Source organism: Scylla paramamosain, chromosome 22, assembly GCF_035594125.1.
Source record: "Scylla paramamosain isolate STU-SP2022 chromosome 22, ASM3559412v1, whole genome shotgun sequence".
Classification (NCBI taxonomy): domain Eukaryota; kingdom Metazoa; phylum Arthropoda; class Malacostraca; order Decapoda; family Portunidae; genus Scylla; species Scylla paramamosain.
Genome location: NC_087172.1, coordinates 11,690,630 through 11,715,533, shown reverse-complemented (window position 1 = coordinate 11,715,533; position 24,904 = coordinate 11,690,630). Strand labels below are relative to the sequence as shown.

Sequence of the window (24,904 nt, the reverse complement as noted above, 5' to 3'; positions counted from 1 at the left end):
CCCCACCCTCCACTGCTACGTTTTTTTCTTAATCAGTCAGTCAACCAATCAATCAATCCCTTCATGAATCATACCCATTTCCAGGTGTCACCACCACCCATAGATCTCTCATTCTGTCATGTATGAACAAGTGCTAAGGGCAAGCTGAACAAGTACAAAGGGCAAGCCAGCTGTCTCTTTTAATATTCTTGCCTGAAATAACATTACAAATGAGGGTCTATTAATCATCCATTAAATAATCCATTTTTATTGCTTTCTCATTCTTCTTCCTCTGTGTATTGTTAAATTGGTTATATCATTGTCCCTTCCTGTGTTTTAGTGTGCCATTACCTGTCCTCTCTTCCAGCTGATATTTAGTTTGTACTAAAATAGACTGGCATAACTTTACAATTTATACACAAATAACAACATAAACCAATAATGCATTGATATTATGCATGATAGGAGTGGACATTTCCACTCTACATCATTAATGAATGCATGATGAGACGCACACTATTACAAAGCTAATGAGTTCAATACAAACACTCAATAACAATTTCAATAACTTTATTAAAAATAGCAATCTTTATAAATCATGAAACCAACATCAAATGCACAATAATGCAAACACTTTTTACACACACACTCTTTAATGATATTTCCTAATATACAGTATAATTCCAAACAGAGAGAGAGAGAGAGAGAGAGAGAGAGAGAGAGAGAGAGAGAGAGAGAGAGAGAGAGAGAGAGAGAGAGAGAGAGAGAGAGAGAGAGAGAGAGAGAGAGAGAGAGAGAGAGTGATGAACTACCTGGGGTCATAAATGCAAAGTACAGGTATCAGTCAGGCAAAGCATAGTGCTTGCCTGTCTCATATGGAATGTAAAAACATGGCTTCATATCATTCCAGACCTGGGATTATGGCCAAAAGTTACCAAGCAGTGCTGAGCAAAATCCAGTAGAGTAATATTCAGTATCATTGAATTACTGACAAAGTAAAGATCATTATGTGCAATGATACTCACTACCTAGGAGCATTTCAGGTTACTACCAAGAGTCTGACCATGCTGGCAGGGATGGTTAGGCTACAACACATTACATACTTCTCCATTCAAATCAGTCAGCTGATTAAATGGTGAGTTAAACCATTTTGATCATCTAAATCATATTAAGGCATTGGATGAGACCTGGACAGCTTGGGTCAACACCATACATAGGTACTCCACTACTCTGTGGGAGACACTTGATTGTGGCAAGAGTCATCACAATACCAAACACCATCCTTGACAAAGCACAGCATGGCCCACTCATCCACAGGAACCCAGCCATCTCTAAGGAGCAAATTAATGCTGCCCAGTGTCACTCCTCATCACTTTTAGGGAATAAGAAGTAGATCCCACCCCAGCACCATCTTTACATAGAATATAATACAGAGGATAGAGAAGGAATACAAACAGGGCACATGGTATGGTATAGAACACCAACCCTCACTTTTGGAAAACCCCAGCCACTCAGTAGGAGACTGAGTGGCTGGAATACATGGAATACAAAGTGCATGGAATACAGTAGTATTCCATGCAGTTTTTAATACATATAATATATTATAGTGAAAGGAACATATTTATATAACATATATATAAGGACGCTGCTTATCTTCTCGAGCTGCTGAAGGTCATGATCTGCTTCCTTTTCCTGCACCAGCTTTGATATCAAATCCTGCAGGAAACAACTGTGTTAATTCACATTTTGAATAAATCTAATAGATGAAATTTCACTTACAACACCTTATGTGTCTCTGGTGACTCATGGAGGACAGATACATCACCTGAGAGTAAATGGTCAGTGAAGAAGTTGACCCTTGATCCTGGCTAATCACATTAAGTACATTAAACACTCCTGTTAACTAATAAATGAGGGATAGATTTCTCTGGAAGGTTACATTACACTACTTCCCTGGCATTTGAAAACATTTTGCTCTACATGAACTCATATGGAAGCTTTACTGCAACATTAAATCTCAGCTAGATGCCAGATGGTGTAGCCTCCATCACAGAGCAAGGTAATGATATGAAGGCTTAGTACTTTGGTCAACACCTGAATAAGAACCGTTTGAGATGCAGCAGAGATCACTAACCTGCCAGCAATTGAATAAGAAGTGTGTGAGATGCAGCAGAGATCACTAACCTGCCAGCAATTGAATAAGAAGTGTGTGAGATGCAGCAGAAATCACTAATCTGCCATGACATGAATAAGAAGTGTGTGAGATGCAAAAGAGAGCACTAACCTGCAGAGTGGTTTTGCTTCATTTCCTCTCATTCATGATGGAGGCTGGCAAGGTCTAACTCGCGTTCTCGAGCTTGTTGCTTCATCACTCCTCGCTGCAACTGGTAGATGGTGATGTAGTCACCTGAAGAAGGATAAAATTCTTCATTAAAAGACCAAGGAAATGGCATACAGTAAACAGTAAACACTTCCTCCACTTCACTTTTACAGATGATTCAAATGAGCAAAAAACATGCACTCACCGATGGACTCTGTCTCCTCATGCACTACAGCATGCTCAAGCTGCTACTTCCTGTCACTCAGCTCAGCCACCTCCTTCATGCTGCAAGTTAACCTGCTCTCCAGGACCCTGTGAGCCTCCTGCAGTTGTTGCAGCTTCTGTTAAAGCTCAGTTCCTCCCAATCCTGTTGTTTCTCCTGATAAAACAATAAGTTTGTTTCTCTCAACTTTTCTTAATACAGCCTCAATAAACAAATCCAATAACAATGCTTTTATTTTGTTATTAATTCAAAAAATTGAGCAACAGTGAGGAAAAATTATTTGCTTTATTATTAGAGAATATAAACTTTCTTACCTTTTGGTTCAGTTATGACATCTTCAGACAACTTTTCATGAGCAAGAGATTCTCCCAGCAGTTTGTTATACTTATCCCTCTCACAGTCTAGCTGAACCTGAAGACTGCTGCACTCACTCTCCAACCTGCTAACCTCAGATGTCAGTGTAGCCACTTGACCCAGCAATTTCCCCTTGGTATCTGTACCTGGAGGTGAAAAATTGATGCAACAGAGGGCCAGACAAGAATGACCAATGGAAGTAATTAGACGTAATGTAAGAAGTGGGTATAAGACTAAGGGAAATAGAAGGGCAATGGAGAGAGGGTTAGATGCACCAGAAATGTCTGTGGAGCCAGGAAAAATTTTAACTTGTAACAGAGATAACTAAGAGCAACTGTGAATGAATAAATGTGATGTAGCCTCATCCCATGACTGGGAAAATGCAAAAGCAGCACCTCAGACACCAGGACCATGATGACTGGCAGCTCCCAAAATTAGCTGCTGGCTTTTGTACTCCTAGTCACCACAGGAGGCTCATCCACAGCTAATCCTATCAGCTGATCATCTTGGGTGAAGTAATTGTTTATCAGTCTGGCTGTTGAGTCCTGATGCAGAGATGTGTGTGTGTGTGTGTGTGTGTGTGTGTGTGTGTGTGTGTGTGTGTGTGTGTGTGTGTGTGTGTGTGTGCACTTTGGAAAGCCTCCCTCCAAGGAGAATGTCAGTTTGATATACAAATATATATTCATGTGGATGGTAGCTCACATTTAGCTTCTGAGTTCTCACATGAAGACATGCCATCCTTGTCTTTTTCCTCTGAGGGAGTGACTTTATACTCTGTGATAAGTGCATGCAGCTCACTATTCTGTCTTGTGACGTTTTTGATTTCTATCTGTGAAAGACACAAGAAGGCAGTAAGTTAACTTGTTTAACATGCCACATCATTTTATATATATTATGCCAAGTTTAAACAGGAAAGCCTCACCAGAAGCATCAACTAAAGACCAAAGTGATTAACAAATCTTTCACTTTACCACCCTTAATGACAAAAGCTGATGATGTCCATATCCTGCATTTTTACACCTTCATGATTCCATTAGATTACATTAGATTACATTAGAACAGTATGTGACCAATGACGTCTCCATTCTACATTGCCATGACAAGAATACAGGGCTTTACTGAACATAAACCAAGGACGCCTCCATTCTACATTGCCATGACAAGAATACGGGGCTTTACTGAACATAAACCAAGGACGCCTCCATTCTACATTGCCATGACAAGAATACAGGGCTTTACTGAACATAAACCAATGACGCCTCCATTCTACATTGCCATGACAAGAATACAGGGCTTTACTGAACATAAACCAAGGATTCCCTCCTCCTCTCTCTAAGGGTTAGGGTTCTCTCAACAGTTACAGCGTGGTGTGAGAGATGCAGTGCTGTCAAGGCTTTACTATTTACAGGAAGCAACACACCAATAAATAAATGTTACTTTGGAAATGAAACTGAATAATCAAAGGCTTTATATCTCATGAACTTCCCTTCTTTAATAAACTGTCTTCAAGCTGACAGACTCCAGTAGTATTGCATCTTAGGAATATTCTACAGCTGATTTCATAATAACTGCTCTCTAAAACTGACTACATGCCTCCTTCCCTGCCTCCTACAGACTCTACTCAACAATTGTTGTTATTCTGTTCATGCTGGTGTGACAGTTAACCAGTATATTAATTCCTTAGTTATGTACACTCTAGAATGGTGGTTCATTTTATCTACCAGTGATTTGAATTCCCAGCTTCTAAGTATTACATTATTATTTGTTGATTGGTACCATTTGTATGCAATCAGAGAAAGATTTCAATATAAAAACATATCCATGTTACTGTTACCTTTCAGAATGTAAACCAAAATGAAAGCTATGTAAATTCTTACTTTAGATTATGTTGTCATTTCATTGAATGATGTAATTTCTTGGTTCTTGTGCTTCTTCAAATGCAGTCCCTTGTCTGGTTTCTCTGTCAATTCTAATTTCTTATTGCTCTGTGGAAAAACAAAGTGCAAATGTTTAGGATGAACTGATTCAATAATATTGCTTTCACAATTTCAATATTGTTCACAATTTCTGCAGGAAGTTTACTCCATATATTTACTATACGATTAAAGAAAAAATGTTTGGCCTTGTGGGATTTAAAACGTTTGGGTATAATCTTGAATCCATTATTTCTTGTTAGGTAGAATGAAGGAGGAGGAGGAGGAGGAGGAGGAGGAGGAGGAGGAGGAGGAGGAGGAGGAGGAGGAGGAGGAGGAGGAGGAGGAGGAGGAGGAGGAGGGAGAAACAAAGATAGGAGGGAAGGAAGAAAGGAAGAAAAGGGAATAAGAGAGAGAGAGAGAGAGAGAGAGAGAGAGAGAGAGAGAGAGAGAGAGAGAGAGAGAGAGAGAGAGAGAGAGAGAGAGAGAGAGAGAGAGAGAGAGAGAGAGAGAGAGAGAGAGAGAGAGAGAGAGAGAGAGAGAGAGAGAGGAGTTGGTAAGAAAATTATTACAATGGTCCAAGGTGAAGAACAGGGACTGGAATGAGAAGTGGAAGAAGCATATAGAATTGGAAAATATAGTGAAGGAGGTAAAAGACCATTAAAAGTGAGAATGAGATCCCAAGTTACAGTAAAGGAGATCCTAGTGAGAACTGGGAAGCTGGCTGAAAATTCAGAATACAAGAATATTTGGGTAAAAAAGAGATATGAACTTGGAAGAAAGGGAAAAAGAGAAGGATCTGAGGAATGAAGCCAAGCAAAAAAAACGAGAGAAGTACAGAGACCGAGAAGCAGAAATTTTATTGGAGGGTACTAGATATGAAACTAAGGAAATGGTATATTCAGGAAAGGGAACAAGAAATGAAAGAACCACAACAGCAGACAGACAAATTGCATGTGGTGGGAGAAGTAGTATATTAAGAGTAATATATACAAAACAAACTTCATGTAAACAAATAAAATTTTCAGAAAACTTGTCACACAAAACCTTATTAACAACTCACCTTCTCCTTCTGCGGCATTTCCTTCCTTCTTATCTTTCTCCTTTCCTTCTCCATCTTCCTCCTCCTCCTCCTCCTCCTCTCCTTCCTCTTTCTTTCCACCTTCCTCCTCCTCTTGTGACTCTTAACTCTCTTCCTCCTCGTCCTCCTCTTCCCCTGTGCTTCCCTCCTCTGAAAGAAAAGACTTGTTTAAAAAGCAAGCAAATATAGTAGTAATAGTAAAAAAAAGTCAATGAAATGAAAGTTTATACACATATGAAATTAGTGAAAATTTGACACCAAACATTCTCTATCTGTAACATTACATCAGAATGACGAGAACACAAGATATGAAAAGTGAAAGGGAATGATGTATATAACAAAGAAAAACATTGTATAATGACATATGACAGGAAAATAATCTTGTATACTTGTCCCTTAAATACTTGCTTCCTTGTATATTAACTCCCAAAATGCTCATTCCTTGTACTCTCATTTTCAAAACACCTCTTCCTTATATATTGTCACTCAAACACTCCTTTCTTGTACACTTATTCCTAAATCACTCCTGTCTTCCTGTATTCTCATTCTCCAAACACTCGTGCCTCTGCACACCCAGTTCCTCAAAACATTTCTTCATTGTTTACTCATCCCGCAAACACAGCAACTTTCTTGTATACTCAGCTCTCAAAAGATGCATTTTTAAACATCCATAACTCCTTTTATTTTCATTCCCCAAACACTCCCGGCTGTGCACACTCCAGCACGTTAACACAATAACCAAGCAATACACACGACTACTGGCACCATCCAGATCTGGCCCCAGCACCCCTGCCTCCTTGCGTGCCAGCTCCAGCAATGCACGGCCACAGCGGCAGTACGCGTCACCACACTCGGGCGCCTGCTCCCCACACAGCTCCACCAGGGACTCTGTTGCCTCCTGGAGTGGTAAGGAGTGTCAGTTAAACCTGGTGTTTACTTTCACTATGATATGAAACAATTAACAACACAGAAAACAACACAACTAGGTAACATGCAACACATACCACACCTAAGCAACAGACACACCTCGAAGGCAGCGACAGCAGATTTGAAGTCCCCCACCAGGAGGTGTCGCTTGCCCCTAGAGAAACGGTCGAACGCTGCTGCACTTGCCGCACGTCCAAGGGGAGCAAGCAAACAGGCCATCATCAAACAAGTCTCGACTTTAACCATTCGTAATTTACACCATCATATATTGTGGAGTAACTTCATGTTTAGTATATCTTAACATGGAACATTATTAAGAATGTGTACATGCTTGTACTATTTGATAAATTATGTGGTCAGCTACACTTTCCACTCACACTCTCATCCATCACCAAAATTAAACTAACCCCCTATTACTTTCCTCCCACCCTCAGAATTATTAAACTAACCTCCAGTCACATTCTTCTGACACCCTCATCCCTCACTAAAAATTAATACCAACTGGCAAAATTACCAAACTAACCTCTAAATATCATCCTCCCACCATCTAGTCTCTCACTAAAATTAATCTCACCAAGCACGATTATCAAGCTAATATCCAATCACTCTCCTCTGACCCTCAAAATCCTTTCCAGCTGGTAGAATTATTAACCTATACTCCAGTCACTTCCACCCTCTCATCCCTCATTAAAATTAATCCCAGCCTTCAAAATTATTGAACTAACCTCCAGTCAAAGAAATATCACTGGTTTTGTGGGGGATATTGTCACTGCACTAAGGGATGCACACAATTTCTCGTAAGTTTTCACATTTTGCGTTCAACTGTACCGGTCTAAGTGGAGGAGTGAAAAAGTGACACCTAATGAATAGTTGCCACAAAACTTATTCTCATTACTTTTTGTTCCTTGTCATTTTTCTTTCAGGCTTTTTTCATCATCACAGCAGCTTGAAATTTTGAAAATACATGCTATTTGAGGAGGTAGCTGTACATGTGAAAAAAAGAAGGGAAACAAACATCCATACTTGTGACTGATATGAAAAATAAACTATACATATAAATGTATATTTCACTTTTCTTTCTAGCAATTAAAAAATGTACATACGACAGTATTTCTTTCTTTTCCTCAATAAATACGACAACAGTATTTTTCCTTCCCTTCAGTACACCCAGCCTTTCCCTTAGTACATATCACAGTACTTTTCCTTTTTGCTCAGTGCATATGAGAATAATTTTCCTTTTCCTCCATGCATATGACACTACTTGCCCTTTTCCTTTTCTTTCCCTAAATAGAGAAGACAAGACAGAAATTTTCTTTCCCTCAATACACAACACTATTTTTTCTCCCACTCTCTCTCTTGTACAGAGTCAGTTTCAATGTACTGGAAGGTTATGCCTACGGGAAACTGAAGGACAACTCAAGCAACGAGTGGACGGGCACGGTAGGAGCTCTGCAGTCAGGGGAAGCTGACCTCACTGTCTCTGAATTGTCCATCACTGAGGAGAGGTTGAAAGTTGTTACCTACACCCAGCCTATCTATATCATCAGGTGAGAGATACAGGTGATGATCAAATAATATTTTAAAGATGTTGAACAAAGTGCTCCCTTAACAGATTAATTGGATCAGCAAAATGTTCAGAATATGAAATGTCAAATAATTAGATTGATCTATCTATATGCCAGGCTGGCAGTCCTATACAGGGTGGCCCAGACACTACACTATACACTCACATACAACATTGACACTGTTAATCCAAATTCTAATCTATTTATCTATATACCAGGCCAACAATCCTCCCCAAGACACCGCAGACAAATCACCACACATTCACACTCTTAACTTCATTATTATTAACGATTTAGCTGTCTATACATCAGGCTGGCAATCACACACAAAATGGCCCAAACAAGGCACCACACACACATTCACACTCTTAATATCATCTGTCAGCCCCTAGTGGAAAGGGACAATCTTGTGGCCCACCATACTACACCTCAGGAGGTCAGACACAGCATTCAGTTAACAAAAAATCACATTAACACCCACTCCCCACAGAACATAGTAACACAAAATCAGATTAACACTCACCCCAATGTCACATTCACAAGACAAGTTCTCATCCCACAGCCGTAAACTGTTTGCGGCCACCCACGAGGACCTTGCCAAGAAGATGTTTGCCTACACAACCCCAACGGACACAGCTCTGTACCGGCGCATCCCGGCTAACACGACAGGCCTCGCCAGCATCCTCTTCTTCATCGAGCGACTCCAGAGGTGCTACATACCCACGGGGGAGAAGCCTGTTAGCATGGGAGTTGCTGCTGGCTGGTACATGTTGTCAGCTCTCCTACAACAAGGTGAGGACCTGTTGAGGTGTAAGACTGGTCAGTTCAAGTGTTGGAGCATTTAGTGTTTGGTAAGATGGCTGGTACATGTTGCCAGCCCTCCTACAGCAGGGTGAGGACCTGTTGGGGTATGAGACTAAGTTGAATGCAAGGGTAGTGGTGTTTAATGTTTGATAAGATGGGAATACAGAAAGACAGTTATTAAAGGATATATTTAAAACTGGGAAACTTTACATGATACCTGGTGTATTTTCATAATTGAGCTGATATTAACTTGAATTAGTTCTGGCATGAGCAATATAAGCAAGTGGTGTTAATATGACTGATATGGATATCAAGTAATGTATTTAATTTTATCAGTAGTTCTCTTCATATGATGATATCAACAGTTTTCTTAGTAAGATATGAGATATAAATCTTTTAGAAATGATGAGAAAAACTCTTAAATTGCATTTTCATCTCTGAAACATTTTAAAATGGTCTTTTCTACATTTTTAAATTTAAAAAGATGTGTTACTTTCAAAGATTTTAAATTGCCTTTGCATCATCCTCCATGTCTTAAAATTGCCTTTTCATGGCATCTTTCCCTCCTCCTCTTCCTCCTGCAGGCTCCAACACCTACCCAATCAGCACTGCAGCACGGGTAATCTACTGGGTTGGCTACAGTGTGTCCCTCATTGTGTACACATCATACTCTGCCACACTGGTCTCACATCTTGCTGTGGAGCAGCCTGCACCTCTGCCATTCAGCAACCTGCGGGACCTGTCTAGGCAGTCAGGCTGGGATGCTGGATGCAACAACAATGACCTCTTCCAAGTGATAGCCTCGGTGGGTCCTTGGCTTCTTGCTGTGTGAACTGATATACCATCCAGTGGTTGAGAGTTGAGGAGAGAGAGAGAGAGAGAGAGAGAGAGAGAGAGAGAGAGAGAGAGAGAGAGAGAGAGAGAGAGAGAGAGAGAGAGAGAGAGAGAGAGAGAGAGAGAGAGAGAGAGAGAGAGAGAGAGAGAGAGAGAGAGAGAGAGAGAGAGAGAGAGAGAGAGAGAGAGAGAGAGAGAGAGAGAGAGAGAGAGAGAGAGAGAGAGAGAGAGAGAGAGAGAGAGAGAGAATTTTGTTCAGTGCCAGATTTAGGAGTCCACAAAAAGACCAGCTGCCTAGGAGCCTCCACAATCTGGGGTCTCCACAATCTGAGGAGTCTCCCACATAAATATTCTGTAAGTGAAAGAAACTTAAATTAATCAAACACTAGTTTTCTATGAACTAAATATTTTTTTTATTACTATCAAAATAACCACTTGTTTCATTTACACTAAATAAATATGTTCCTTTCACTATAATATATTATATGTATTAAAAACTGCATGGAATACAGATACAAAAATATTAATATAAATATTTCAGGTAGATGGCCTCCACACTCAGGCTGCTCACAGGCCTCCACAGACACAAATCCAGCCCTTGATTTGTAAATTAATTATTTTATTTAATTATTTATTTTTCCTTTGTAAGAGGAGCACTGCCTTAGGGAGGGAGAGAGAGAAAGAGAATAATAAAAAAACAAAAAAAAAACAGATGCCATTTCTTTAAGAAATGGCATCTGTAATAATAATCTGTTATATGCCATAATAAATTATGGCATATAACATAAAATGTTATATGCCATTTGATAACAGTTTTCTATAGATCTAAGTGTAACTCAGTAAGTTTGTAACACAATCTCCCTTTCCTAAATCCAAATTGCTTTATTATCACTGGGAGAGGCTGGGATGGACTGGGAGAGGCTGGAATGCACTGAGAGAGGCTGGGATGGACTGGGAGAAGCTAGGATGCACTGGGAGAGGCTGGGATGGACTGGGAGAGGCTGGAATGCACTGAGAGAGGCTGGGATGGACTGGGAGAGGCTGAAATGCACTGGGAGAGGCTGGGATGGACTGGGAGAGGCTGGGATGGACTGGGAGAGTCTAGGATGCACTGGGAGAGGCTGGGATGGACTGGGAGAGGCTGGGATGGACTGGGAGAGGCTGGAATGCACTGAGAGAGGCTGGGATGGACTGGGAGAGGCTGGGATGGACTGGGAGAGGCTGGAATGCACTGAGAGAGGCTGGGATGGACTGGGAGAGGCTAGGATGCACTGGGAGAGGCTGGGATGAAAAGGCTGGGGCTGGGGCTGAGGCTGGGGGAAAAGGTCAAGAATGTTGGGTGTATCTCCAAGACAGTCAGGAATACGAGTAGGGTGTTGCACCAATTGCTCTAGGTCATGGAGGATAGCAAAGTTGTAGGCTAGTTCACCAGGATGGTCAGTGAAGGGAGAGGAAAGCCAAAGCTGGTGGTGAACATTGAAGTCTCCAAGAATGGAGATCTCTGCAAAAGGGAAGAGGGTCAGAATGTGCTCCACTTTGGAAGTTAAGTAGTTAAAGAATTTCTTATAATCAGAGGAGTTAGGTGAGAGGTATACAGCACAGATAAATTTAGTATGAGAGTGACTCTGTAGTCGTAGCCAGATGGTGGAAAACTCAGAAGATTCAAGAGCGTGGGCACGAGAGCAGGTTAAATCATTGCGCACATAAACGCAGCATCCAGCTTTGGACTGAAAATGAGGATAGAGAAAGTAAGAGGGAACAGAAAAGGAGCTACTGTCAGTTGCCTCAGACACCTGAGTTTCAGTGAGGAAAAGAAGATGAGGTTTAGAAGAGGAGAGGTGGTGTTCTACAGATTGAAAATTAGATCTTTGACTGCGAATGTTGCAGAAGTTAATGAAGAAAAAGTTGAGGGGGGTGTCAAGACACTTAGGGTCTTTGACAGAAAGGCAGTCTGACCTGGGGACATTTATGGTCCCCTCCCCAGATGGGGACTACGAGGCTGGTGTAGGAGTCGCCACGATGATTTTAAAATTTTTGAGTGAAGGGTGTGTGTGTTATTAGGTGCTTGTAGTTTTGTGTGGAGGAAGAGAGTTGTCTTTAGAGGGCAGGCTATGACTGCCCCCTTGTGTTGTGAGACACAAAGGGAAACGTTCAGCGAGGTCACAGCTGGGTTTAATGATAAGTTCACAGCACCCCCTGAACAGTGCTTTAGACCTCACTGGTAGTAATTATCATTTAGGCAGATGTCTACTGCCTCCTCATATATATATATATATATATATATATATATATATATATATATATATATATATATATATATATATATATATATATATATACCCAGCCAACATTGGATAATGGGAGGCATGTGGGTGTTTTGTGGGCTACTTTATGGGTCCCATGTGGGCTACCCACATTACTGTAAAACACAGGTTGTTCTTGGAGATTTAAACTTTTTGCATTTATAAATATTCATTCACATGACAGTAAAGATTCATTTTACTAACATGCCAGTTTCTCTTAAACCAAGCAATTTACGTGTAATCTTATCTTACAAATGGCTTGAGGCATTCTCTAACCCTCTTGGAAAGTTGACAGATATAAGTAATACTGCTAATTTTCATTGAAATATTAAAAGAAAATTAAATAAATAAATAAATAAATAAAATAAATAAATAAATAAATAAATAAAAATCTTTTGGTTCAGTGATGTTCCTCATTTTTTGTCCAAGGTTCTAACCATACCTAAACTAACTTAACAACACCAAAACTAACCTAACCATACCTGCTGTAACCTAACCATACCTAAACTAACTTGACCACACCAAAACTAACCTAACCATACCTGCTGTAATCTAACCATACCTAAACTAACTTAACCACATCCAAACCTAACTACACCCAAACTAACCTAACTGTACTTGCTGTAACCTAACCATACCCAAAACTAACCTAACTACACCCAACCATATCAAACCTAACCTAACCATACCTAAACTCAAGGCAAGGTATGGCGTGTCTAGCCAGTGGTAGCCATAATTATTTCCTATTTTCATCAATAAGAAAAGGCATTGAATTCAATTTAAAAAAAACGTTTCAATTATTGTTAAAGGTTTGTAGAAAAGAATATATCAAGAGCTAGTGTTATTTCATAAGATAGGTAATGAAATACTGGCACATTAATAAAAGTGATATCAAGCCTCAATATACTGACATACGGTAATAACAGTGTAGTACCATCACAATCACCAGCACCACCACCTTACCATTTATATCACTAGACAACCACCTCTACACCGTACGTAATGTACTTTCCACATATAATGCATACCTTTGGGCAAATTGGTGTCAGCGGAGCATTGAATGAATGCCTCTTGGCACTTGCTGGGAGACTGGATGCCTTGGTAATCTGCAGGGATCACCACTTTTTAACACAGGCTAACTTCTTACTTTACACGTTATGGAAGGCATCAAGTATGGCTTCAAGCATTTTAAAGTATTCACAACATTGTCGAGTGCAATTTAAGATACCTTACTTCTGAACTGGTGTGAACCGCCAACGTACTGTTTACAGCACCCGCTGGGTTAAAACGTATGTTCACTTTTTAAATCTCTGAATTAAAGTATATTGCATTTTCAAGTTCAAAAATTAAAAATATTATTGCATAAAAATAATGCACTTTTCTTTCTCTTTCCACAAGTTACCTCCAGCAGATTATTAAAGGTAGGTGGAAATTTTATTTAGAGCATGATGAACCCAGCCGTTAGCAGGAAGGCGGCACAACAACGTCAGCGGCGCACCTACAGAGTGAGAAGAGATATTTTCGCTGAGTACGACGATGCTGAGTTACTGAAAAGATTCAGATTGGACCGTGCTGGTATTGTTGCAGTGACTGATATAGTGAGAGACAAGCTGCAAAGTAAAACTGAAAGAAATAGAGCCTTGACCCCTGAGATGGTGGCCATCACATTACGATATTTAGCCACAGGAAAAATGCAACAGTGCAGTTGTGATGATTTTGGAACAACGCAGCCCACTATCAGCCGTGCAATATCACAGACAATTGATGCACTGGCTGACCCAGAAGTAATCTGCCAGTTCGTGGCTTTCCCTCACACCCAGCGTGAAGTGCAGCAAAAACAGGCAGAGTTCATGCAAGTAACTCAGTTTCCCGGTGTTGTGGGAGTGATTGATGGTACTCATATAAGAATTGTGTCTCCTCATGTCGATGAACATGTATATGTGAACAGGAAACGCTATCACAGCATAAATGTGCAAGTAGTATTTGATGCTCACTATAAGATTCTTGACATTGTGGCAAGGTGGCCTGGCTCAGTCAACGATGCAAGAATACTAGATAAGTCAGCACTCAAACTGATGTTTGAGGAACAACATGTACCTGCAGGATGCTACCTTCCCGGGGACAGTGGCTATCCCTGTAAGCAGTGGCTCCTCACTCCTTACCTTCGCCCTCAAACTGTTGCACAAGCTAATTATAACAGGTGGGTTTATTTGTAAATAGTGTTCTGTTAGGTTTAGATATGCTTTGAACGAATCTAGTAGCTTTCTCCCCAGGGCCGCCCTCCCGCGTGTGCCCGCAGCCCCTACAAGAACCGGTCCCTGCCCCCCTTTGGGCACGCTCTCCTCCCAAGGCTAAGTCCCCGGGGCGTGGCCGCCCAAACTAACCCCCTCCTCCCAACAGTTCCAGTACCTTACGATGCAGCCGAGGGGACTGACGCCACCACCACCACTGCCACCACCGCCACAACAAGGGTTATTCAAATGGGGAACATGCTTCAGGTGTTGCCCCAAGATGCCTCAGCCCCGCAGCCCCACTTCCCCATGATAGTGCAGGCAGGGAATGTCATACAGGTGAGAGAGAGAGAGAGAGAGAGAGAGAGAGAGAGAGAGAGAGAGAGAGAGAGAGAGAGAGAGAAAGTTTTTTACATACAGAAAGGAGAGACAGAGATAGAAAATCAATCTTACTACTACTACTACTACTACTACTACTACTACTACTACTACTTCTGAGCACCTCCTTCCTCTCAGGTTGTTCCAGCTGACAACACGCAGGTATTAGGGGCAGAAGTCGTTGGAGTTGGTCGGGTCATGCAAGTGGTCGGAGTCCCAGGCTTTCCCCCGACCCCAGCCCCAGACCCCTGCCCCAGCCACCCCTCTCCCTGTGACCCCTGCCCAGTCATCCCTCACCCCCTCCTGCCCCCTGCGGTGCTGCCAGCGGGGGTGATGGGAGGTGGAGGTGGGCCACACACACCTGGGTTAGCTGTGGCTTGGCTTATCTCCCTCCTCAGCAGGTGAGAGAGAGAGAGAGTGTATATACATCTGTTGTTATTGTATTTATTTGTCTATATTTTCCTTACAGAGTGATTGATTGATTAAATGATATATATTGGTGTTAATATATACAGACAGACTGGTATATAGACATTCTGATATGTGATGGCCAGTCCATGGAGCACAAGGTCTTTGTGGACTAATGAATATTTTACACTAAGGTTTAAGACCAGTGTTTTATTCAGCTATCATGAAAAAAAAAAGAAAAAGACAGTACATAATTATTTAGTAAGTAATTCATAACTTTAACCCAATCAAATTATAGATACATGCAAAAAAGAATTATATCAATAACAAAAGTAAATAATAATAATAATAATAATAATAACTATTACAAATTACAAACAATTACATATGTTTATAATAGTAGAGCTGATTACAATTTGAAAACTAATAAATACAATGAATAATTACTTGTTAAGTGTTGTTTTATCAGTAATTTAAAGGAATGTAATGGTTTGTTTTTAACTGTGTCCGAGAGCCGGGTCCAGTGCTTGGTTCCTCGTGAGACGACACTCTGTTGGGCACGGGAGGTTCAGCAGAAGGGTGTCCTCAAGTTACCTGTCTGTCTTAACTGAATATCATGAGCCCGTGTCTCTTGTGTTTGTATTAAGAGCTTTGTATACAAACGCCAAGGTCTGGAATACAGTAATGTCTCCAGTTTCTAGGAGTTTAAGATCCACTGCTATGTTCGGACTTGTTACTGTTTGTCTTATTCCAAATTAGCTTTTTTGGGGCAAGAAATAATTTATGAGTGTAGGTTGCACTGAGAGAGAGAGAGAGAGAGAGAGAGAGAGAGAGAGAGAGAGAGAGAGAGAGAGAGAGAGAGAGAGAGAGAGAGAGAGAGAGAGAGAGAGAGAGAGAGAGAGAGAGAGAGAGAGAGAGAGAGAGAGAGAGAGAGAGAGAGAGAGAGAGAGAGAGAGAGAGAATGTTTGATATTATTATTATTATTATTATTATTATTATTATTATTATTATTATTATTATTATTATTATTATTATTATTATTATTATTATTACTGCTACATATTTCTCTCTCTCTCTCTCTCTCTCTCTCTCTCTCTCTCTCTCTCTCTCTCTCTCTCTCTCTCTCTCTCTCTCTCTCTCTCTCTCTCTCTTACAATAATAGTTTTACCCTTCTCTCTCATCCTCTCTCCCACTTCCACTCACTCACTCTCTCCCTCCTTTTGCAGCAAATCCCGAGGATCAACGAGGACATGGTGGACCCAGAGATTGCAGCAGCAGCAAGAGAGAGAGAGAGAAGCAAGAGAGGAGGGAGAGGAAGGAGAGGAGGAGGAGAGAGAGGGAGGCCAGGAGGGAGGCACGTCAGAGAGAGAGGGAGAGGAAGAGGTTGATTCTGTTACAACAACAACTGCAACAACAACAACAGTTAGTCAGTGAGGAGGGGGAGGGGCCGTCCTCTGATGCTGAGGATGAGGTATTGTTCAGGGTAAGTAGTAGTAGTAATGCATCATTTTTAAACTTTCCGAGATAATCTTATTTCAACAGGTAGAGATGAAAAAGTCCTCTAACTGACAAAAAAAACATTATCTATTTATTTTGTTATGTAGGCCAGCCAGCCGTGGGGGGACAAAACTTCAATAAAAGAGACTCTCTGAGGTGTGGCTCCCCAAAATAGAATTGCAAATGGTAGCCAGAATTTACATGAATACTGGAGGGTGCTGTCAGGCCAAACCAGCTCCCCATCTGTGCCTATGCAGTGTCTGGCCAGCCACTAGTGTGTTTTGGGGGCTCAGACCAGCAGATTCCCACTGTTTATTCACTGTTTGTGTTGATGCAGTGTCTGGCCAGCCACTTGTGTGTTTTGGGGGCTCAGACCAGCAGATTCCCAGTGTTTATTCACTGTTTGTGTTGATGCAGTGTCTGGCCAGCCACTTGTGTGTTTTGGGGGCTCAGACCAGCAGATTCCCAGTGTTTATTCACTGTTTGTGTTGATTTAGTGTTTGGCCAGCCACTTGTGTGTTTTGGGGGCTCAGACCAGCAGATTCCCACTGTTTATTCACTGTTTGTGTTGATCTAGTGTTTGGCCAGCCACTTGTGTGTATGTAGGGGACTCAGACCAGCAGATTCCCACTGTTTATCCACTGTTTGTGTTGATGCAGTGTTTGGCCAGCCACTAGTGTGTTTTGGGGGCTCAGACCAGCAGATTCCTACTATTTATCCACTGTTTGTGTTGATCTAGTGTTTGGCCAGCCACTTGTGTCTATGTAGGGGATTCAGACCAGCAGATTCCCACTGTTTATCCACTGTTTGTGTTGATCTAGTGTTTGGCCAGCCAGTTGTGTGTTTTGGGGGCTCAGACCAGCAGATTCCCACTGTTTATTCACTGTTTGTGTTGATCTAGTGTTTGGCCAGCCACTTGTGTGTTTTGGGGGCTCAGACCAGCAGATTCTCACTGTTTATTCACTGTTTGTGTTGATCTAGTGTTTGGCCAGCCACTTGTGTGTATGTAGGGGACTCAGACCAGCAGATTCCCACTGTTTATCCATTGTTTGTGTTGATGCAGTGTTTAGCCAGCCACTTGTGTGTATGTAGGGGACTCAGACCAGCAGATTCCCACTGTTTATCCACTGTTTGTGTTGATGCAGTGTTTGGCCAGCCACTTGTGTGTATGTAGGGGACTCAGACCAGCAGATTCCCACTGTTTATTCACTGTTTGTGTTGATGCAGTATTTGGCCAGCCACTTGTGTGTATGTAGCGGACTCAGACCAGCAGATTCCCACTGTTTATCCACTGTTTGTGTTGATGCAGTGTTTGGCCAGCCACTTGTGTGTTTTGGGGGCTCAGACCAGCAGATTCCTACTATTTATCCACTGTTTGTGTTGATCTAGTGTTTGGCCAGCCACTTGTGTTTATGTAGGGGACTCAGACCAGCAGATTCCCACTGTTTATCCACTGTTTGTGTTGATGCAGTGTTTGGCCAGCCACTTGTGTGTTTTGGGGGCTCAGACCAGCAGATTCCTACTATTTATCCACTGTTTGTGTTGATCTAGTGTTTGGCCAGCCACTTGTGTTTATGTAGGGGACTCAGACCAGCAGATTCCCACTGTTTATCCACTGTTTGTGTTGATCTAGTGTTTGGCCAGCCATTTGTGTGTTTTGGGGGCTCAGACCAGCAGATTCCCACTGTTTATTCACTGTTTGTGTTGATCTAGTGTTTGGCCAGCCACTAGTGTGTTTTGGGGGCTCAGACCAGCAGATTCTCACTGTTTATTCACTGTTTGTGTTGATCTAGTGTTTGGCCAGCCACTTGTGTGTATGTAGGGGACTCAGACCAGCAGATTCCCACTGTTTATTCACTGTTTGTGTTGATGCAGTATTTGGCCAGCCACTTGTGTGTATGTAGCGGACTCAGACCAGCAGATTCCCACTGTTTATCCACTGTTTGTGTTGATGCAGTGTTTGGCCAGCCACTTGTGTGTTTTGGGGGCTCAGACCAGCAGATTCCTACTATTTATCCACTGTTTGTGTTGATCTAGTGTTTGGCCAGCCACTTGTGTTTATGTAGGGGACTCAGACCAGCAGATTCCCACTGTTTATCCACTGTTTGTGTTGATCTAGTGTTTGGCCAGCCACTTGTGTGTATGTAGGGGACTCAGACCAGCAGATTCCCACTGTTTATTCACTGTTTGTGTTGATCTAGTGTTTGGCCAGCCACTTGTGTGTATGTAGGGGACTCAGACCAGCAGATTCCCACTGTTTATCCATTGTTTGTGTTGATGCAGTGTTTGGCCAGCCACTTGTGTGTATGTAGGGGACTCAGACCAGCAGATTCCCACTGTTTATCCACTGTTTGTGTTGATGCAGTGTTTGGCCAGCCACTTGTGTGTATGTAGGGGACTCAGACCAGCAGATTCCCACTGTTTATTCACTGTTTGTGTTGATGCAGTGTTTGGCCAGCCACTTGTGTGTATGTAGGGGACTCAGACCAGCAGATTCCCACTGTTTATCCACTGTTTGTGTTGATGCAGTGTTTGGCCAACCACTTGTGTGTTTTGGGGGCTCAGACCAGCAGATTCCTACTATTTATCCACTGTTTGTGTTGATCTAGTGTTTGGCCAGCCACTTGTGTTTATGTAGGGGACTCAGACCAGCAGATTCCCACTGTTTATCCACTGTTTGTGTTGATCTAGTGTTTGGCCAGCCACTTGTGTGTTTTGGGGGCTCAGACCAGCAGATTCCCACTGTTTATTCACTGTTTGTGTTGATCTAGTGTTTGGCCAGCCACTAGTGTGTTTTGGGGGCTCAGACCAGCAGATTCTCACTGTTTATTCACTGTTTGTGTTGATGCAGTGTTTGGCCAGCCACTTGTGTGTATGTAGGGGACTCAGACCAGCAGATTCCCACTGTTTATCCATTGTTTGTGTTGATGCAGTGTTTGGCCAGCCACTTGTGTGTATGTAGGGGACTGAGACAAGTTTATTTAATGTTCAGTGACCCGTTTGCAGGCACAGGGGTGTTGACGAGCTGGGTGTGCAGGAGACAGACAATTACAAAGGTTTACAGTTCAAATGGTACATGTATCTTCAAAATACAGATAATAAGTAGATAAATATTGAAATTAATATAGAGTACCATTCTTTATTTAACACTTAACCAAACTTAACCAACATACACACACACGCTAACTCAGACAGTTCCCTAACTACCTTACCATCCCGCAGGAGGCCATGTCGGAGGTGCCGGTGGTGGGGTCGCCAGTTCCGGAGTACGAGGTGGAGGAGGAAAAGGAAGAGGAGGACGAGGAGGAGGCACGGATAAGGAAGAAGAAAAGATTATTACCTGTAGCCCTCCCTCCAGCTGATAAGGGGATATTAAGGAGCCCTTCCTACAGGTGTGTCTGTCTACCTGTGTGTCTCTTTCTATCTCTCCTTTTCATTTTTCCAGTTTCCCATTATTTTCTCCACCCTCTCACTGTCTTTTCTCAGCCTCTCACAACCTATCACACCCTCTCCCAGCTATTCACAGCCACTCACAGCCTCTCTCTCACTCTATCTCATTCCCAGTGTATCCAGACCATTCCAGACTCACCCCAAACTGTCCCAAACTGTTGGGATGGACTTCCAGTCCATCCCAACTTCTCACAGCCTCTTCCAGCCTTTCACAGCCTCTCTCTCTCTCTCTCTCTCTCTCTCTCTCTCTCTCTCTCTCTCTCTCTCTCTCTCTCTCTCTCTCTCTCTCTCTCTCTCTCTCTCTCTCTCTCTCTCTCTCTCTCTCTCTCTCTCTCTCTCTCTCTCTCTCTCTCTCTCTCTCTCTCTCTCTCTCTCTCTCTCTCTCTCTCTCTCTCTCTCTCTCTCTCTCTCTCTCTCTCTCTCTCTCTCTCTCTCTCTCTCTCTCTCTCTCTCTCTCTCTCTCTCTCTCTCTCTCTCTCTCTCTCATTCCCAATGTATCCAGACCATCCCAGACTCACCCCAAACCATCTCCAAGACTCCCCTTCTCTCTTCCTCTCCTCTCCCTCTCTCTCCCTCCCCTCTCTCACTCTCCTAACTCTCCCCAGGAGAGTCCCCAGTGGTGAGCAGATGGTGATGCTGGAGATGATACTGGCATATTGAGTATTATAATTAGCCATAAACACTTGCTTGCTTACTTTCATGTCTACACAGGTTCGTTCGATGCAAGGAGTTGGCACAGGAGGCGTCCGAGGCTGTGTAGAGCGGCCGTCTGAACCTGGTGCCACAGCTTACTATGTTCAACAGGTGCGTGTGTGTGTGTGTGTGTGTGTGTGTGTGTGTGTGTGTGTGTGTGTGTGTGTGTGTGTGTTTTGTGTGGTCATTTCACTATCTATCTATCTGTTTAGTTTGTCTCCATCTGTCTGTCTTTCTGTCATTGGTCTGTCTGTCTGTCTGTGTATTGCAATGATTTTTCAGTTATGTATTTTATTTTTTATTCTTGTGTACTTGTGTCTGTCTGTATGTATGTATGTATCAGTCAGTGAGTCAGTCAGTCAGTCACTCAGTTAGTCAGTCATTCAGTCAGTCAGTTAGTCAGTCATTCAGTCAGTTAGTGAGTTAGTCAGTTAGTCAGTCTGTCAGTCACTCACACAGTGTTAATCCTCCTCTTCCTCCTCCTCCTCCTCCTCCTCCTCCTCCTCCTCCTCCTCCTCCTCCTCCTCCTCCTCCTCCTCCTCCTCCTCCTCCTCCTCCTCCTCCTCCTCGTCCACCTCCTCCTCCTCCTCCTCCTCCTCCTCCTCCTCCTCCTCCTCCTCCTCCTCCTCCTCCTCCTCCTCCTGTTCCCCACCACCCCTGCCAAGAGGTGAGTGTATGTACGTGTGTGTGTGTGTGTGTGTGTGTGTGTGTGTGTGTAGTAATAATAGTAATGCTATGTACATATATAAATACTGTTAATATTATTGATAAAAAATATTGATGATGATGATGATGATGATTCAGTGGTGATTATGAAAATGTGCATTACAATATAGGGTAGATATTATTGTTATTACCTGTGTGTGTGTGTGTGTGTGTGTGTGTGTGTGTGTGTGTGTGTGTGTGTGTGTGTGTGTGTGTGTGTGTATGTGTGTGTGTGAGGAATAATTGAATAATTGAATAATTGATGCTCTCTCCTTTGCTATTCATTATATACATGGACAGATGCCTGAAGGAAGTGTGTGTAAGGGAGGATAAAGAGATCATGCTGGCCTATGCAGACGATGTCGCTGTCGTGACAGGAAGCCAACAAGATCTTCAAGAGGCCATGACAAGATGGAATGATGTTTTAAATAGGGAAGGAATGAGAATGAACAAACAAAAAACTTATTTACTAGTGGACAAGCAACAAGTGATGGTGTGGCTCTGAGCCACTGTAGTAGGGATGTTATGGTTTAAGTGTAGGAAGTTGCAAATGCTCACCTAACAATTGCACCTTAGTAGAAAAACACAAACAGGAAGTTTATGCAAGTTTTTATCCTTATATAAAATGTTGTATTGCATCAAACCTCCATACATTACTGTCTCTATCCAGTATGAGACCGGTGTTCAGGAAGCACAAGCATGTGCTGAATAACAAGAAGCCGGCATTGGTGAAGGTGACAACATTTCATCTATTTATACATACTTTTTATTATTAAAGCTTATCTTATAATTATTTCTGAAGAGATTGACTAATTTTTGTAGTATTTATGACTTAGAACTACGAGTATGATAAAGCTATGAATTGATATAATTCCTGATTTGTTTTATCTTTTCATTATCCTTCCTTTGTTAATTGAGCATTTTATATTACTTAGCTTAAAAATGCAAGAACGGTTCAGAAGTATCCAACCTTGGGCTAAGGGCCAAAATTATGGTATCATTCAAAATGTCCTTCAAAGAAAGCCCTCTGTAATCCAACACACTTAGCCCATTAATCCTTCCATTTCTCATCAATTTGTTCAACATTCATATTTTTCCCTTATAGGGTTGAACAATTTTCATGGGTTCAGAGCAAAAGGCTTCCTCATTCCTCCCCAAGGTATTCTCGGATGGTAAGCAGGTTTGACTCTGGAGCAAACCTGACCAAGGGCTACTGCCCAAGGCTACAGAGGTTCCTCTCCCTGAGGCTGAATGCACCATGTGAGATGGTTCTGTTATGTGGATGAATGTCATGGTGGATAGCAGTGCCACCACATTCCTACAATCATCCATCACTCCACTGCTCAAACGCTTCTGCAACCAATGATAGGTATGCTGCCACATTCTGCATGGTCTCCTTGGCTCTCAGATAAGGATACTGTCAACAGGTTTGGGATTGCCAAAAAATCATAAGGAGCTATGTCTGAAAAGTCCAGAGAGAGAGAGAGAGAGAAAGAATGAGCAAGAGAAAGAGTAGGATGAAGCAAAGGAAGAGTCAAGAGGGAGGAAGAGAGAGTAGGACAAGAAAAAACAGAACAAATAAATCCCCTACACGTCTTGTCTCCATTCACACAAGCCATGAAAAGCTTGTCCATCCCTGAGTGCTCAGAAGCAGTGTTCCACTGATGATGTGGAAACTTGAGACACCCAATCATTTAATGGGCTTTAGTAGGTTTTGTCACCAGTCTTCTGTGTGTCACTGACTACATTTTGAAATTTTTATCTGTTCTATTTAATTTTGTGTGTATGTACACAATGTTTATGGTCAATAAACTATTTATAAAACTATTTATCTGTGTGAGTAAGATAAAAGCAGTTATTGTTATTATTATTATTATTATTATTATTATTATTATTATTATTATTACACATTTTCCTCCTTGTATTTAAATATTATTATTATTATTATTATTATTATTATTATTATCATGAATTGTTCTTGTTTATAAATAAAATACTGTAACTGATTATTATTTTTTTTATCATTCATTTAGACTCTCTCTCTCTCTCTCTCTCTCTCTCGAATAAAATGACTGGTGAAGAACTCTAATAATTAAAGTGCTAAAAAATCCATTAAACTACGAGAAATAAGACAAATAATTAATGACACACCTAATAACACAAACAAGGAGTAATAAACAAAACTTAAGCCAGAAAACACGAAAAGATAAAACTATCATATAAAGAAATACGAAGTAAAAAAAAAAATCATGAATATCAAATAAATAACTCACATATAATCAATAAACACGTAAGGAACAGTAAATAAACAATTAAGCCATTCATTGCAAGGGCCACAGTCAGAAAGTGAAAAAAAAAAAAATGCTTAGTTAAATACCGAGGCTAAATAAAACAAGGAATTAGACAAATGACAAATAATTAATAAATACATAAGGAATAATGAATAAACAAAAATTAAGCCAGGAAGACTATTATAATTATTGCAAGGAGACGATATGTATGTATGTATTGTATGTAATTCGAGGTTAAAATGGCTCAAATCTGACCCAACAGCAGGCCATAAGTGAAGGTGTTCCTCAAGGCAGGGAGGGGGGAGCAATGAATAGGGGAGGGGCTATAAACTATTGGGGGGGTATTAATTAATGACGCATCCAGTTTAGCGTGTGTGTATATTTCGCGTTGTGATAATTTAAAGGTTTTCTCGCGTTTTTATCTTTATTTATTGATTGATTTTATTTATTTATTTTATTTTTTTGGCAGGTGTTATATTTGTTGAGTGTTTTAAGTAACTGTGGCTCATTGCATCAAAACTCCATTCATTACCTTCGTGGGAAGGTTCAATTTGGCAAGGTTTTATTTCGCATTTTGGGTTTTGTAGTAAATTATGCATTTTCTCATATTTTTCTTTGCTGGTATTGTCCCTTCCACGCCATATATGACTGGAAAGTTGGGGGCGCCTTCCCCCCCCCCCCCACCCTCCACTGCTACGTTTTTTTTTCTTAATCAGTCAGTCAACCAATCAATCAATCCCTTCATGAATCATACCCATTTCCAGGTGTCACCCCCACCCATAGATCTCTCATTCTGTCATGTATGAACAAGTGCTAAGGGCAAGCTGAACAAGTACAAAGGGCAAGCCAGCTGTCTCTTTTAATATTCTTGCCTGAAATAACATTACAAATGAGGGTCTATTAATCATCCATTAAATAATCCATTTTTATTGCTTTCTCATTCTTCTT

The 24,904-nt window shown here is 41.5% G+C and overlaps 2 protein-coding genes and 1 long non-coding RNA gene across 3 annotated transcripts; 1 reads left to right on the top strand and 2 right to left on the bottom strand.

Moving 5' to 3' along the window:
* Window positions 1–532: 532 nt before the first annotated feature.
* On the bottom strand, window positions 533–13,576 carry LOC135111543 (glutamic acid-rich protein-like). Its single transcript, XM_064024956.1, has 11 exons — window positions 13,537–13,576; window positions 13,332–13,409; window positions 9,856–9,999; window positions 6,880–6,973; window positions 6,624–6,768; window positions 5,853–6,020; window positions 3,579–3,705; window positions 2,837–3,022; window positions 2,505–2,678; window positions 2,264–2,386; window positions 533–1,695 (listed from the first exon to the last, which is right to left on the bottom strand). The coding sequence occupies exons 5-9, from the start codon at window positions 6,636–6,638 to the stop codon at window positions 2,644–2,646; spliced, it is 531 nt and encodes a 176-aa protein (XP_063881026.1). The 5' UTR covers window positions 6,639–6,768; window positions 6,880–6,973; window positions 9,856–9,999; window positions 13,332–13,409; window positions 13,537–13,576; the 3' UTR covers window positions 533–1,695; window positions 2,264–2,386; window positions 2,505–2,643.
* Window positions 13,577–13,733: 157 nt separating this feature from the next.
* LOC135111541 (putative nuclease HARBI1) lies at window positions 13,734–23,671 on the top strand. Its single transcript, XM_064024953.1, has 6 exons — window positions 13,734–14,503; window positions 14,704–14,873; window positions 15,051–15,313; window positions 16,547–16,803; window positions 20,040–20,209; window positions 20,979–23,671. Exons 1-2 carry the CDS (start codon window positions 13,749–13,751, stop codon window positions 14,735–14,737), a joined length of 789 nt encoding a protein of 262 aa, XP_063881023.1. The 5' UTR covers window positions 13,734–13,748; the 3' UTR covers window positions 14,738–14,873; window positions 15,051–15,313; window positions 16,547–16,803; window positions 20,040–20,209; window positions 20,979–23,671.
* On the bottom strand, window positions 20,210–20,536 carry LOC135111544 (uncharacterized). Its single transcript, XR_010273792.1, has 2 exons — window positions 20,454–20,536; window positions 20,210–20,422 (listed from the first exon to the last, which is right to left on the bottom strand). It is a non-coding gene; the product is annotated as an uncharacterized LOC135111544 (long non-coding RNA).
* Window positions 23,672–24,904: the final 1,233 nt, after the last annotated feature.